The sequence below is a fragment of the Crinia signifera genome, chromosome 19, assembly GCF_055691185.1.
Source record: "Crinia signifera chromosome 19, ASM5569118v1, whole genome shotgun sequence".
Lineage (NCBI taxonomy): Eukaryota > Metazoa > Chordata > Amphibia > Anura > Myobatrachidae > Crinia > Crinia signifera.
Window position 1 is genome coordinate 53,160,160 of NC_139226.1, and position 13,714 is coordinate 53,173,873.

General features: G+C 44.8%; 1 protein-coding gene across 4 annotated transcripts in view; it reads left to right on the forward strand.

Annotated features, from left to right (window-relative positions):
• Positions 1-13,714, forward strand: part of LOC146042541 (beta-2-glycoprotein 1-like) — a 68,477-nt gene that overhangs the window by 28,846 nt on the left and 25,917 nt on the right. For 3 of the 4 annotated variants that reach the window (XM_083162599.1, XM_083162597.1, XM_083162598.1), the window contains exon 3: positions 10,738-10,926. The exons of the other annotated variant lie outside the window; for it this stretch is intronic. In XM_083162599.1, coding sequence (XP_083018725.1) covers positions 10,738-10,926 — 189 coding nt within the window. The remainder of the gene's footprint in view (positions 1-10,737; positions 10,927-13,714) is intronic. 4 annotated transcript variants of the gene reach the window in all.

A 13,714-nucleotide genomic window follows, 5' to 3' on the forward strand; every position in this document is an offset into this window, starting at 1 on the left:
AAAAAACGTTATTGGGTTTTTACCCGATTTTGATATGCAGGAGAACACGCACTCGCCAGGTTTTCGCTGCGGGGGGTATTGCCAGAAAAAGTTGGCAATACCCCATAGAAGCCTATGGGCTTCTTATAGCGACCCACACCACCCCGCACCAACCTCCGTCACCCCACAATGACGCACGCAAACCCCCTCACCAGAGTCTGGGCAGCACACTGCTGTACTGCCCGGACCAGTGAAGCAGAACCCACCCTGCAGCAGCAGCATCAGCCAGGTAAGGGAGGGGGAGCCGCCGGGGAGCCGCCGGGGACCCACTGCCACATTGCTGGCACAATGCAAAGGGCAGCTCTTAACACAAGAGCTGTTCTTTGCAATAAGTATCGTATCTATGCATCAGCCGGCAATGTGCGGTGGTGGGGCAGCGAATCTTAGTGCATCCCATCCAGTATACCGTAACTATAAGTAGACACCTGAGCTCTAGAACTATGTCTATGCTTTGCTCTATCTTATATATCTATATAATAAGTTGAAGAGTCTGTGTGCGTGTGTGTGTGCGTGTGTGTGTGCGTGTCCGTTGCATTGCGGGCACACCGTGGCAATTTGGCAACAAGGTACCTCTGGACCTGGTGGTGTGCACCTCGAAGCCGTTTTTGGGAAATTTCACTTAGAAATTTACAAAAACACCAAGTTTAAATTTGCCTTCATTGATGATCTGGGGAAAAAGATTGACGATTGGGGAAACCGTTGTCGAAGGTACAACTCCACACCTGATATCATTGCTGTAATTGAGCATGAATGACACAGTCTAACATTATGGTGAAGGGTTTAAACAATTAGGAATAACTGAGGATATACATAGACCACACATCACACACACACACACACACACGTACATATTGTACACGCACACACACACACACACACAATACACCACATATGCACACAACACACATATATATAGGTAGCGCACCTCACACACTTACACATTGGACAGACACACACAACAAAACACACACAAAACACACCACATGCAGTACAACACAAAACCATATACGCTACAACACACACCCAAAAACAGTACAACAAACACACAGAACACACACACTTAAACATTGTGCAGATACAGAAACACACAGAACACACACTTAAGCATTGTCAGGATACGCACAGCACACTACACGCACATATATATGTAGCGCACCTCACATTCAGCAGATACACATAACAACACACACACATAACACACCACTCATGGTACAACACACACCCACATTCACTACAACACGCACCCAAAAACAGTACAATACAAAGAACACACACAAACATTGCACAGATACACACAGCACACTACACACACATTTTTACGTAGCACACCTTACACACTTACACATTGGGCAGATACACACAACACACACACACATAACATACCTCTAACAGCACAACACACAGTGTATATAGGCAGATACACACACACACACACCCAAAAAACAGTACAACACACAAAACACATACTTAAACACTGCACAGATACACAAATGCACAACACACACATACACATACTGTATATACATAGCACACCTCACACACTTACGCATTGGACAGATACATACAACACAACACACACATCCACATACACTATAACACACACACAAAAACAGTAACACACACAAACACATAAAAAAATAATTTGCCATTTACTTAACAGTCTGTACCGGCTAATAAAAACTGTACCTAATGTACCAGCTTTTCTTTTTTCCCCATATCCATCTCTGCGCACCCCGGCCAGTTGCACTGAGAAATCTTTGTCCTGGCCAATGCACCCGTTGATCAATACAAAGTGGGTACACTGCACTCACCCTGTTAGTCAGTTGGATGTTAGGCACTGCTCTGCCTTAAGGGTTTCCCAGACTCTTTTGGTTCATAGATAATGTTTGGTCGATGGGCATGAGCGCTTCATGTATTTGTTTAAAGTTATGAGTGTAAGAAGTTGAAGAATAAGACTGAGATGAAGATTTGTCACGTTATAGTGTACAATTTACTCAATAAATCGTGAAATAAATATGTGTACATAGAAGTACAATCAAGAAATAAAAGTAGAATTAAAAAATAAATTATGATTTAAACTGATAATTGTTTGGATGGGGTGGGTTGCGAAACAAATCTATAGGTGGAGGGGGTATGGATAGTGTGGGCATAATTAGTGTTTTATACACCCACAGGGGGTCCCCAGTTGATGAGAAAATTTCACTTCAGTGTCACCATAGGGGTATTTCCAATTGGGGTTCAGGTGGTCTTTTAGGGGTCCCTTTACAATCCCGTTGGTCTCTTCTCCTGGAGCCTACGGTCTCCCTCAGTGATTGACTATCATTAAGGGAGATCGTAGGCTCAAGGAGGAGAGACCTACGGGATTGTAAAGGGTCCCTAAGAGACCACCTGGACCCCAATTGGGAATCCTGCTATGGTGACACTGTGACCATGACACTGTACTGAAAATCCCATCAATTGAGGACCCCCCTGTAGGTGTACCAAACACCAATTATGCCCACAATATCCATACCCCCACCTATAGATTTGTTTCGAAACCCACCCCCATCCAAACAATTATCAGTTTGAATCAGAACTTATTTTATAATCCTACTGTCATTTTTTAATTGTACTTCTATTTACACGTATATATTTTTTCACAATTTATCGAGTAAATTGTACACTTTAACATGGCAAATCTTTACCTCAGTCTTATTCTTCAACTTATTACACTCCAAACCTTATCAATGCACCCATTTATTATTGCGATGTCTGGATCGGTGTATTGGCCCGGTGGGTGTAGGGAAGAATTTGTCCCATTGCACTCCCAGTGGTGCATTACAGTGGTGCGGTTAGCGTGCATCGCGTCATGATGTCGTGTTGCCAGGCCTGCGGGCCTGCTCCCACACTCAGTGGCTATCCCACTGTTTGGTAGAGATGCCCGGTGCATGTGCTTTACAGATCTCCAGACCTCAGAGACTGTTGCAGGCAGGATCGGTGAGGGGAGCGGCAGTGGCAGGGAGCGGTGAATTTTTAATTAATTATGGCACGGTAAGTAATGCCCACCCCGGTACCCATGCACTCCGCGTCTGTAATTACACACCCTAGAAACTGTACCATTGAAAGTATAGAAATGGAGGTGTGGCCACATCCCTTTCTGATTTTGTACCAATTTCTGACCCTCAGATGTTGGAAGGTATGTCATAGGTGCTAAATCTCAGGAGTGGATGTGGAATTCATCAACACATACAAGTTATCAACTCAGGAGCGTTGTGTTTCAAACAACAACACCACACCTGATTTCATTGCCATCATTGAGTATCAATGCAAACACATTCTAACATTATGGTGGAATCTATAACAAATTACAATCTTAGGTCTTTGGCACAGCATACTGTAAGATGACATTTTTCAGCAATTTTGGAAATAAATAAACCCCAAGGTTTTCCCGGGCAACGCCGGGCGGGTCAGCTAGTTTAATAATAATTGTTTTAAAATTGGTATGCTGAATTTTGAGTCCCATCTGTGGTTGCCTTGATGGGGCCAGCCCTAATGATTAAACTGGCCTTATACGGCCCACAGGACAGATGTTCGCCATCCCTGGCTATGCTGCCCCACCAGTAAGGAGGGACCATGGTTAATTTTCAATGTTATCCTAGTATGCAGTATATCATATATTTTTACTTCCAATTGTTTTTCAACTGTACAGTACAGTATTTCAGATTTATAAAAGTGCTGGACAAAATACAGAGGTAATAAAATTAACTTTGCAAAGTACATAAAAGGATTAAAAAAACAGGCTCAAAACATTTTAAATAAATCAAATAATAAACATGACACATAAAAAAAGAAATGACTCCTACCTGTAAATTGTAGTTGTATAAATTCTTTGGGCAGTATTCAATGACATTTATCGGCATGTGCAGCGAATCCTGTTTAGGATTCGCTGCACAGTCGCCGTGTTCTGGAGGGTTGGAGCCTTCGCTGCCAGCCCTCGCTGTCACAGTATTCAATGCCGCAGGGGCTTACTGCCCCTGACGGCGATTCTTAACCAGCCGGGGCACGGTGGCAGGCAGGGAGATGGAAGTCTCTCTGCCTGCCCCAGAATGTATGTGGGGGGGGAGGAGGGCTCCCCGGTACCCAGGCAGCACAAGCTGCTCCCCGGGATGCTTTCGATCGTGCATATGTAATGATCAGGAGCAGTGAATATATGAATATCTAATGAGCGTCTCTCTGCTCTTGGCCCCCTGCGGGCTGGTTATGTGTGAAAAAATATATATATTTTTTTAATTAAATATATATTCATGTGATGTAAGCACATGAATAAAAATAGCATGACCCTTCACATAATAAAATTCCTGAATTTGTTGACACCAAATGTAAAAAAAAAAAAACCTTTATTTTAAAAGTTCACATTCCAGTTCAGCATAAAAAGATGGCGATTGCTACTTGGTGACACACGGCGAAAATCACTTAGAAAGCAATTCGCCATCTGCTCATTGAATACACTCATGCGAATCACATTGAAAAACCACAGCGAATTGTGGAGACTATCAGACGGTGAATTGTCCGTCATTCACTGTTCGCCGTTGAATAGGTTGATTCACTTTTTCAGTAAAAAGATTCACCTTAGAGCAGGCATGTCCAACCTGCGGCCCTCCAGATGTGCTAAAACTACACATCCCAGCATGCCTTGCCACAATTTTTCTATTAGGGAATGCTAGAAAGATGGCAATGCATGCTGGGATGTGTAGTTTCAGCACATCTGGAGGGCCGCAGGTTGGACATGCCTGCCTTAGAGCATGAAAATAGCACACATTCGCCATAGAACATGGCGAATCAACTTCATTAAATACTGCCTTTTATGATGGTACAACTAAGATAGGGCCAAATATACCTTGTCTTATACCACAGTAAATTACAAATACTGTAGCCACTTAATCATACTAAAATACAGCATAAGATACCCTCCAACATCTGAAAGGTAGATATCGGTACAAATTCGGAAAAGGGGAATGGTCATGGGTAAAGAAGCCACATCACCGGTGCATGGGCAGTATAGGCCTCGGTACAGGTTCTATGGGCTGCTTCGGATGCAGCCCATAGAAGCCAAAGAGGCAGCACTGGAGGGTGGGAACTCCTCCCTTGGTTGACTGGCAGGTCTGACTTCCAATAACAGGTCACTGCCAGTAACAGTGAAGCCAGTGCAGTCTCATGGAATACATCTGGCTTCACTACAGTGATGGATTCTACTTTGTGGGGTTGCAGTCCTGCAGCCTATAGCTAAAATCCGCCATGGGTAATGAACAGGAAAGTTTGCTGCCCTGGTTACTGAATATCTGTTCCACAATTCCTGGAGCTTTTCAAGATAATCAAATTGATGGAACTCTGATTGTTCCTATTCTTTTTATGTTTTTCTCTCTGCTGCTATGTAACTATGACAAATTGCTTGTATAATCATTTTGCCAAACGTATCAGTGTTTGTTATGTGGCCTTTGATCTGTCCCTGAAATTGAATAGGAAACTGGTTATATTTTATGAGATTCTCAAGTCCAAACAATGAAAGGTACTTTTTGTGCCTGACTTAAAAGTGTACATAAAGACCAATTTCAAGCTTAGAATAAAAAATGTCTGCAACTGTCGTTCAGGAGGGCTGTAAATCATACTGGCTTACTTTTGAAAACTAGTTTCAGGGAGATTATAGTTGGTAGTAGAATTTAACACAGATCCCCCATTGAGGGGGCGTGTCATGCTCCACCCAAAGGGCGAGTCTAACTCCATATATGGGGCCAGATACACTGAGCTTCAAAAGTGATAAAATGGAGAGTGATAATCAACCAACCAATCAGCTCAGCCTGACAGTTTTCAAACACAGTCTGTGACATGGCAGGTAGGAGCTGATTGGCTGACTGTTTATCACTCTCCATTTTATCACTTTTGAAGCTTATAGTGCCTCTGGCCCATGGAGAGATTGGGAAAAGAGATTGTGAACGTGGCACCTAGAAGCGTGGGTGTGTACTGCTACAACTGAGAGGAATCTTTTAAAATTACTTCTATCCAAATGTAGATGAGCCCCAAAGCAGTTAGTAAGAGATATTATACTTGGTAATGTGCTGGGAAATGGTGATGATGATTCAATGTAAATGTATCTGTATCTTCCTTTTTTCCCCATAAAAATGTAACAGTGTAATGTGGGCTAGGTGACATGATAAATGGGGCCTACATATGTTTTGTTTTAGGGGTATTGTCTAAGTCAGTGGTTCCCAACCTGGGGTACAAGTACCCCTGGGGGTACTCTGCAGACCAGTTGGGGGTACTTGAAAATAATATTGGTAATGGCGGAAGATGATAAAAAGTATTTCGATGGCAGAAGAAGACCCATTGCCATGGAGAAGAACCATGTTGTGTCACTTACGGTTTTGTCTTCAGCGTCATCAGCATCATCAGTGTCTCCTGGTGCTTTTGCCTGAGGGCTTCCCATGCTGCCCTCAGACATCAGCGATCATCTGCCCTGCACTGACACAGGTGGAGGAAGCAGCGGCATTAATCCTACAGGTGTAAGTGGGAACCCTGGAGACAATACGGAAACAGCGGCCAGACATGGAAGGGCACGATTCCTGTCCGCTACTCCTTAATATAAGGATATGCATAAGGATAGGCATACCGCTCACTTCCTCTCCACTCATAGGTATAGTCTATATTTCAAATTGAGAGGAGGTACTCTTCAATAAAAATGCTTAATCAAGGGGTACGGGAGAGAAAAAAGGTTGGGAACCACTGGTCTAAGTGATCTCACTAGATTGCTTAGAAAATGCTGCTACATCGCTCCGTGTGTAGGGGCCATAGCTATAGCGATGCACGGATCATTATCATTATCCCTAGATATTAATCGGTCAGGGTCAGAGAACACTGGCCTTGACAGATCGCTCAGCACACAGCGCTGACACATCGCTGTGTGCTGAGCGATGTTGCTGAGTGTGCTGAGTGATCTAGCATCGCTCAGATCACTCAGCAAAATCTCTATGTGTGTAGGCCCCATTAGTGAACAAAGATAAAGGGTGAAATGTAATAGGGTGAGAGAATCCAAAAGAGAGCGATTTGGTAAGAAATCTCTATTTATTTTAAAGCAGCAATCAGTTACACTGCAAAACCAGTTTGATTTTGCAGTGTAAGTGATTGCCGCTTTTAAAAAACCTCGAGATTTCTTACCAAATCTCTCACTTTCTGATTCTCTCACCCTATTACATTTAACCCAAAGTATCAGCCAATAAGCTCCTAAATACAGCCTGTAACATGGCAGTTAGAAAATGATTGGCTGGTACTTTATATCCATCCACTTTATCTCTTCATTATCTAAAGCCCGCAGCAGTGGTATCCAAAATACTATTTGCATTATTTGTAGGACATCAAGTAGGACTTTGAGCTGTGACAGTTTTTAGCCCATAAACTCTTCACTCCAACCCCAGTCCCTATCTATTCCTACCTCCAATCTCTGTCTTCACAGCTCTCTCTCTATCCATATCCAAGGTTTCAAACAGATCAGTGTCCCTGGAAAACTTTTACTTTCTGTTATGACACCTTATAGCACACCAAAGGTTTAATTTGGTCAAAAGATTGACCTCTAGTGGTCACTGGTGGAACTTCAACTCATAGAGGTGAGGAGTAGTTAACCTTATATTTTTTATAGATATGTAACTGTAATTTTCGGGATGTATCCCGACGCCCAAAATGGTGACACATGCCCAAGGTGAGTATTGGGATTAGTGTTAGGATAAGGAGGGGGCACATAGGTGTAATGGGCCCCATACATCAGCAATCACAATGAATGGTTTTCCAGATCTAGTGATTTTTTGGCCAGATAAATGGTTTCTACAATCTATCTGACTTTGCCCACACATTACAGATTTATTTCAGTGATCGGCAGATTTTTCCATCTAAAGATTGCATCTTCATATCTGGAAAGTGCCCATACATCACCTCAATCGATTGTCATTTCAGATGCTACTTTTTTTCATAATTTAAATAGAAGACGAAACGAGAATGCCCACACATATAAAAAAGAACCGCAGATGATACCAGATTATTAAGCATGCTTAAAAACCTGATTCAGCAATCGATTGGCGATCCCAATCAATTTTTGATCGGGATCGCCAAAAGGGGGAGCCCACACATTAAAGATTAATTGTGACAATCATCTCCAGATCTGAGGATTGTCACAATTAATTGCTGATGTATGGGGCCCATTACTCTGGGAGGCAATGGAGTCATCTGCTGCTGGGCTCCTGCTCCAAAGGGGACACCTCTGCTCCTCTGTTAATTTGAATCAGTTTATTGAAAGCCGTTGATATCACTTCTGTGGCTGACTCCCCCTCCTAGCAGGACCATACACATATAATACTCTTCTAAACATAATACCCCATACTTGCCTACCCTCCCGGAATTGCTGGGAGGCTCCCGAATACCGTGTCCCCCTCCCGTCCCCCGGGAAGGTGGGCAAGTCTCGTGGATCTCCCCTTCCCTGCTGCCACAAATACCAGATTTAGCTGGTTGGATAGACAACAACTAGGGCTGCTCCATCACGGACTGCTTTGCAAAGGGCAGTCTAACGCAAGAACTGTCCTTTGCGATAATACTGTATGTTAGTGCATATGCTACTGATCAATGCAGTAGCCGGCCATGTGATATATAATTCCCATCGACGTAAATTCCCCCCACCATGTTTAAAATAATAATACTGTATACATGCAAAAACAAGGCTGTTTCTTGCCTCTGTGCTCTCTGAGGTAATCATATTCCTTAAATGAATTCAAAGTCCCTTTCTGTATGGCTCCTATCCATGAAGCAGAGATGGCATCCTGGTAAGATGAGCAGGGGAGTAAGATACCCTCTATTCTACTAATTAGTAGAACAGCATTTGTTCTGGAAAGAATTCTAATACTATACACATTGCCTCTGGAATTATTTATATATCATTATTTACATATTACTTTCATTTCCAGCTTTCTATTACTAATGTACTTCAGGCAATGGATGGGGTCATAGTGCTCCCTCATTACCACAGTGAGATGTATTACCCCTGCAATTTAACAACCAAACAACATGATAATAATAATGCAACTACACTGCAGAAAGTGAAATATCACACATACATTGCAGGGAAGTGCATGAATAAAATATCACGTTAAAGGACATATTCGTGCCATGGGAAATAAACATTCTACCAGGCTTTAATCTTACAGTGTATCACAGAAAAACATCGACCTAACTCCGTGGCACACATGTTGCAGAGGAGGTCACTGCAGAACCCAGATGCTCTGTCTGTTATCTGACTTTTATCACCAAAGGGAAGGTGACCAGATGGTGCGGTTCCCTCTAATATTATCACACACACATATATGACTGATTAAAGGTGCAAGCTGCCATAAAATGATTGTATTCTCACACACAACACATGAAAACTGTTACAATAAAACACTTTCAGAGGATCATAGAAACCATTGAAAAGCTTGGATGTAAAATGCAATGGATTTCTCCATTAGCCCCTTAAGTGGAGGGTTTTTTCTGGGGCAGGACAAACCTACCAGGGCAGGTTTGTCCTGCCCCAGAAAAACCCACCAGAGAACTTAGGGGCAGCTCGCCAACCCCCTGCCCATCGCTCGCTGCCAGCTGACTACCCACCCCACATAGCCGGGGTTCCCCTTCGGCTGCCCCCGCCGCCATTCACAGCAGTGACCATACGGCAGGCTCAGGGATGGTTGGGGTGGCTCGGGCGCCCAAACACTCGAGTGCTGCCGAGCAGCTCTGAAGATTCTGGTGCGGGGCCTACCACCGGTGCCTGCTCACTGCAGCAAATGGTGGCTGCGGCAGCGATAGGGGAGCCATAGGAGGGAGGAGCGATGACTGGGGGGGGGTGCCCTAAGAGGTGGTGCACCACTGGAGGTACCACTGGCGCACACCTACATACTGTTGGTATGCCCAGAAATTTTCCAGGACAGCCCACTGTGGCAGTGCAGCTGAGCCTGTAAAAATTCCGGGGCCCCCACACCAGCAATGCTGTGGTAGTGGGTGGGTGGCAGGCATGGGGTCTATGCGGCGGCTGGGCACTCAGCGGCGGGGTTCCTGTAGAGAGGAAAAGTCAGCGGCAGGGTCCCTGTGGCGGATGGAAACTAGTAGCGGTATTGGCGGTGCGGGAAGTGGCTTCTGAATGTAAAATCATATTTTAAAAAGACTGGCAACCATTTCTCGGCTCTCAGTAAATCAGATGGGAGGCCGCTGATTGGCTGAGAGAATTATTTCAGCCAATAAACAGCCAGCCAGTCTTTTCAAAATATAGTTGCACGTTCAGCAGCCACTTCCCGCCCCGCCAATACTGCTACTAGTTCCCATCCGCCGCAGAGACCCCTTCGCTGACTGCCCATCCGCCTCAGGGACCCTGCTGCCTCCCCAGTGCTACATGGACCCAGTTGCGGCACTGCCCGTATCCCCGCTGCCTGGACCCCACGCTGCCCAGGTACCACCTGCCTCTGTCCTGGACGGCACAGTTTTGTTCTCCTGGGCTCCCACAGACCTTAATCCGACCCTGGACACAGGCCCCTCCATCAGACCTGCTCCCATTCCAGAGACAGTGTTTATGTGCTATGCATAAATATATAACTATAAACAGTATGTTCCTTTGACATTGTATGAAGGTGAATAATCTTCAATATGTGCGTGTTACAGCTCGCAGCGTCTGTGAATGGCCTGTAAGCATTAAGAATGCTGAGACATCTCTGAAGCAGAAAACAAGGAGCTTTGGCAAAAAAATGTTAGTGCGCTGCCATATGGGATTCACAATGGCCAATGGAGAGGAGATGGCAGAGAGCCGATGTCAGGGAGACAAGAAGTGGAGTGTGACAGCGCCGTGTGACGGTAATAGCAGTATGATATGATTCATGTATATCTCAGCACTGTAATCCATGGAAATGCCTCTCACATGTGGAGTCTGCAATGCTTCCCTTTGCATTTTTAAGCACATTACCAGTGGGAACGTCGGAAGAGGGACCATGGATTAACTGTTGTCTTTGGTCTGCCAGAACACATACTCCCATATGTATTCCCATACACTGTATATTCCTATTCTGTAAATCGCCAACACTTACAAATGATGGCTATAAATGCCCACAAAATAACATTTACTTTATGATAATATCTACTGAATAGAATTAACGTTGGGTTGTGTTTATTTTTTATAATACCATGGCAATTCCTTTCTAAGAATAAATCAAAGCTTTGTAATATGTATGTACATATTGGAATTTCAGAAGCTCTTTACATGTAAGGGGTCGATGCTATTAACCTCGAAGGGTGCGAGTTCCTGTTCAGGTGCCGCTGAATAACGGCACCCGAATTAACCCTGACTCGCACCCTTCGCAGGGCCGAATTAGCTGAAAATTGCTCGCACCTTTTCAGTGAATTTGGCCCGTCGTAAAGTGCGCCCAGTGTCATGACAATTTGCAAACACCGGGCTCATCCGCACCCTACGGGTGTAATAGGATCGACCCCTAAGTATTTCAAGCTGCTACCAATACCGTAGCTAACAGGGGCAGTGCGCTATAGTACTACTGTATGTTGATGATTGTCTAATACTCATTTATATATGCGTCTAGTGTCCGGGAGTCTAGGAAACAATGTCATCTAATGGTAACCAATGAAACTACATCTTTCTCTCACACATGCACAAACACAGAGGCAAGTGTTTGTGCATGTTTGCACAAGGTCGCAGACTAGCTTTCGAGCGGGATTACTAGCCATCTATATATCTATGTCTAGTGTCAGTTTGTCTCCGAAACACTGCCATCTGTTGGCAGTGAGTGAAACTACATCTCTTTCTCTCTCACACATGCACAAACACAGAAGGTAGCAGTCTAGCTTTTTGAAGCTTTTGCTTCGAGCGGGCTTACTAGTATATTCTTTAAGTTATAAGGAGAGATCATATACTGCTCATATTAGCAATGTATGTTTATTATATAAAATGGCCCTCACAGTGTGACATCTGCTGTCCTGGCCTGCTCCGTCTCTCCTCACTGATGCTGGCAGGGACAACAAATTTAACTGCTGCTGCAGCACACTGCTAAGAATGCAGATTCTGACCACAGGGCTCAGGAGTCGAGCGCACACCCTGCACAGGGAATGGACCAGGCCTCCCTCCCCTGCCCTTACTGGGTGTGGTATAAGGGTCCGACAGTCGGGATCCTGACAGCCATTAGCCCGATGTCGGGATCCCAACTGGCCGGACTCAGACAGCATGGTGAGCGCAACAAAGCCCCTTGCGGGCTCGGTAGGCTCGCTACGGTCGCCACCTATACTATTCTCCCTCGTGGGGGTCATGGACCCCCACGAGGGAGAATAGCAGGTGGCCATCGGGAACCCGGCTGTCAGTGTTTTGACAGTCGGGACCCCATCCGGCACTTCTCTTACTATAGTTATGATGGGGCAGATGTAACATGTGCAGAGAGAATTAGATTTGGGTGGGTTATTTTGTTTCTGTGCAGGGAAAGTACTGACTGCTTTATTTCTACACTGCAATATAGATATCACTTTTAAATGAAACCCCACCCAAATCTAATTCTCTCTACACAAGTTACATCTACCCCACCTGCAGTGCACAAGTTTTGGCCATTTGAGAAGGAATTTGCCTTTGTGGGCGAACCAGAATAAGGGCCATAGGACCTTTTTAAGGTCCATTTGCACGGGCGTGTATATTCGCACGGGGCCAATGTTTTCTCTTTGCGCATGTGCTTTTCTGTGCATGTGCGGCTACGGCGAACAGTTTGCTGGGTGCACACACCCATCCTTGCAGGCAGTGGAGGGTGACCCATTATCATAGAGGAACGCTCACTGGGCGTTCTCATGGTAATGGGCCGATGGTGGGGGTGGGGGCTGCCAGCCCACTTCCCTCCGAATGTGCACGCAGATCTAAGGTTGCTCTGAGCAACCTTAGATCTGCGTGCACGTTCTACATAAATCGATGGTCGACGACCATCCAATTATGTGGGTGTTCCCCCTCAGGTTGCGAATGGATGTTTATGCAGAACATCAATTCACAGCCAGTGCGAACGTACGCACCTTGTGAATGGTGGGCCGGCGTACCACCATTCGCAAGGTTCGCATCCGAACGAATCAACCAGAAAAACCCCCATAGAGGCAGCTAGTTTCGGAGCACAACCAACACTCAGCCTGAATATTAATCTAGACCCCAGCGTGGCTTCCTCCTCTGGGGCTAGGAACATAGGATGCTTTAGCTACTAACAAGAAATGTTAATGTTTTAGATGCACTTTTTAAAAAGTTTATTACCTACAAGTAAGCTCCTGGAATTAAGCTTATTTCCCTTTATGTTGCCAGGCAAGGTAATTACCTCTCCATTGTCTATACTGTAGCTGTCATTTATTCCTGCTGCATTAAAATGCTAATTAGTGTTCACGGTTAGTGGACATTTTATATGAATAGTAGTCTCTCGTAACTGCAGTTTGTGTGCGTATGAAACAACTATTGGGGTCATTCAGACCTGCTCGCTAGGCGCATATATTCGCTGCTTAGCGAGAAGGTAAACGTTGCCTGCCGAATGCACGCCCCCCCCCCCCCTCCCTGCTCGAATCCCTGAGCTTCCGCTCGCATGTGGATGAACAGAAGAAAAATCATTCGATGGTCATAATGAAG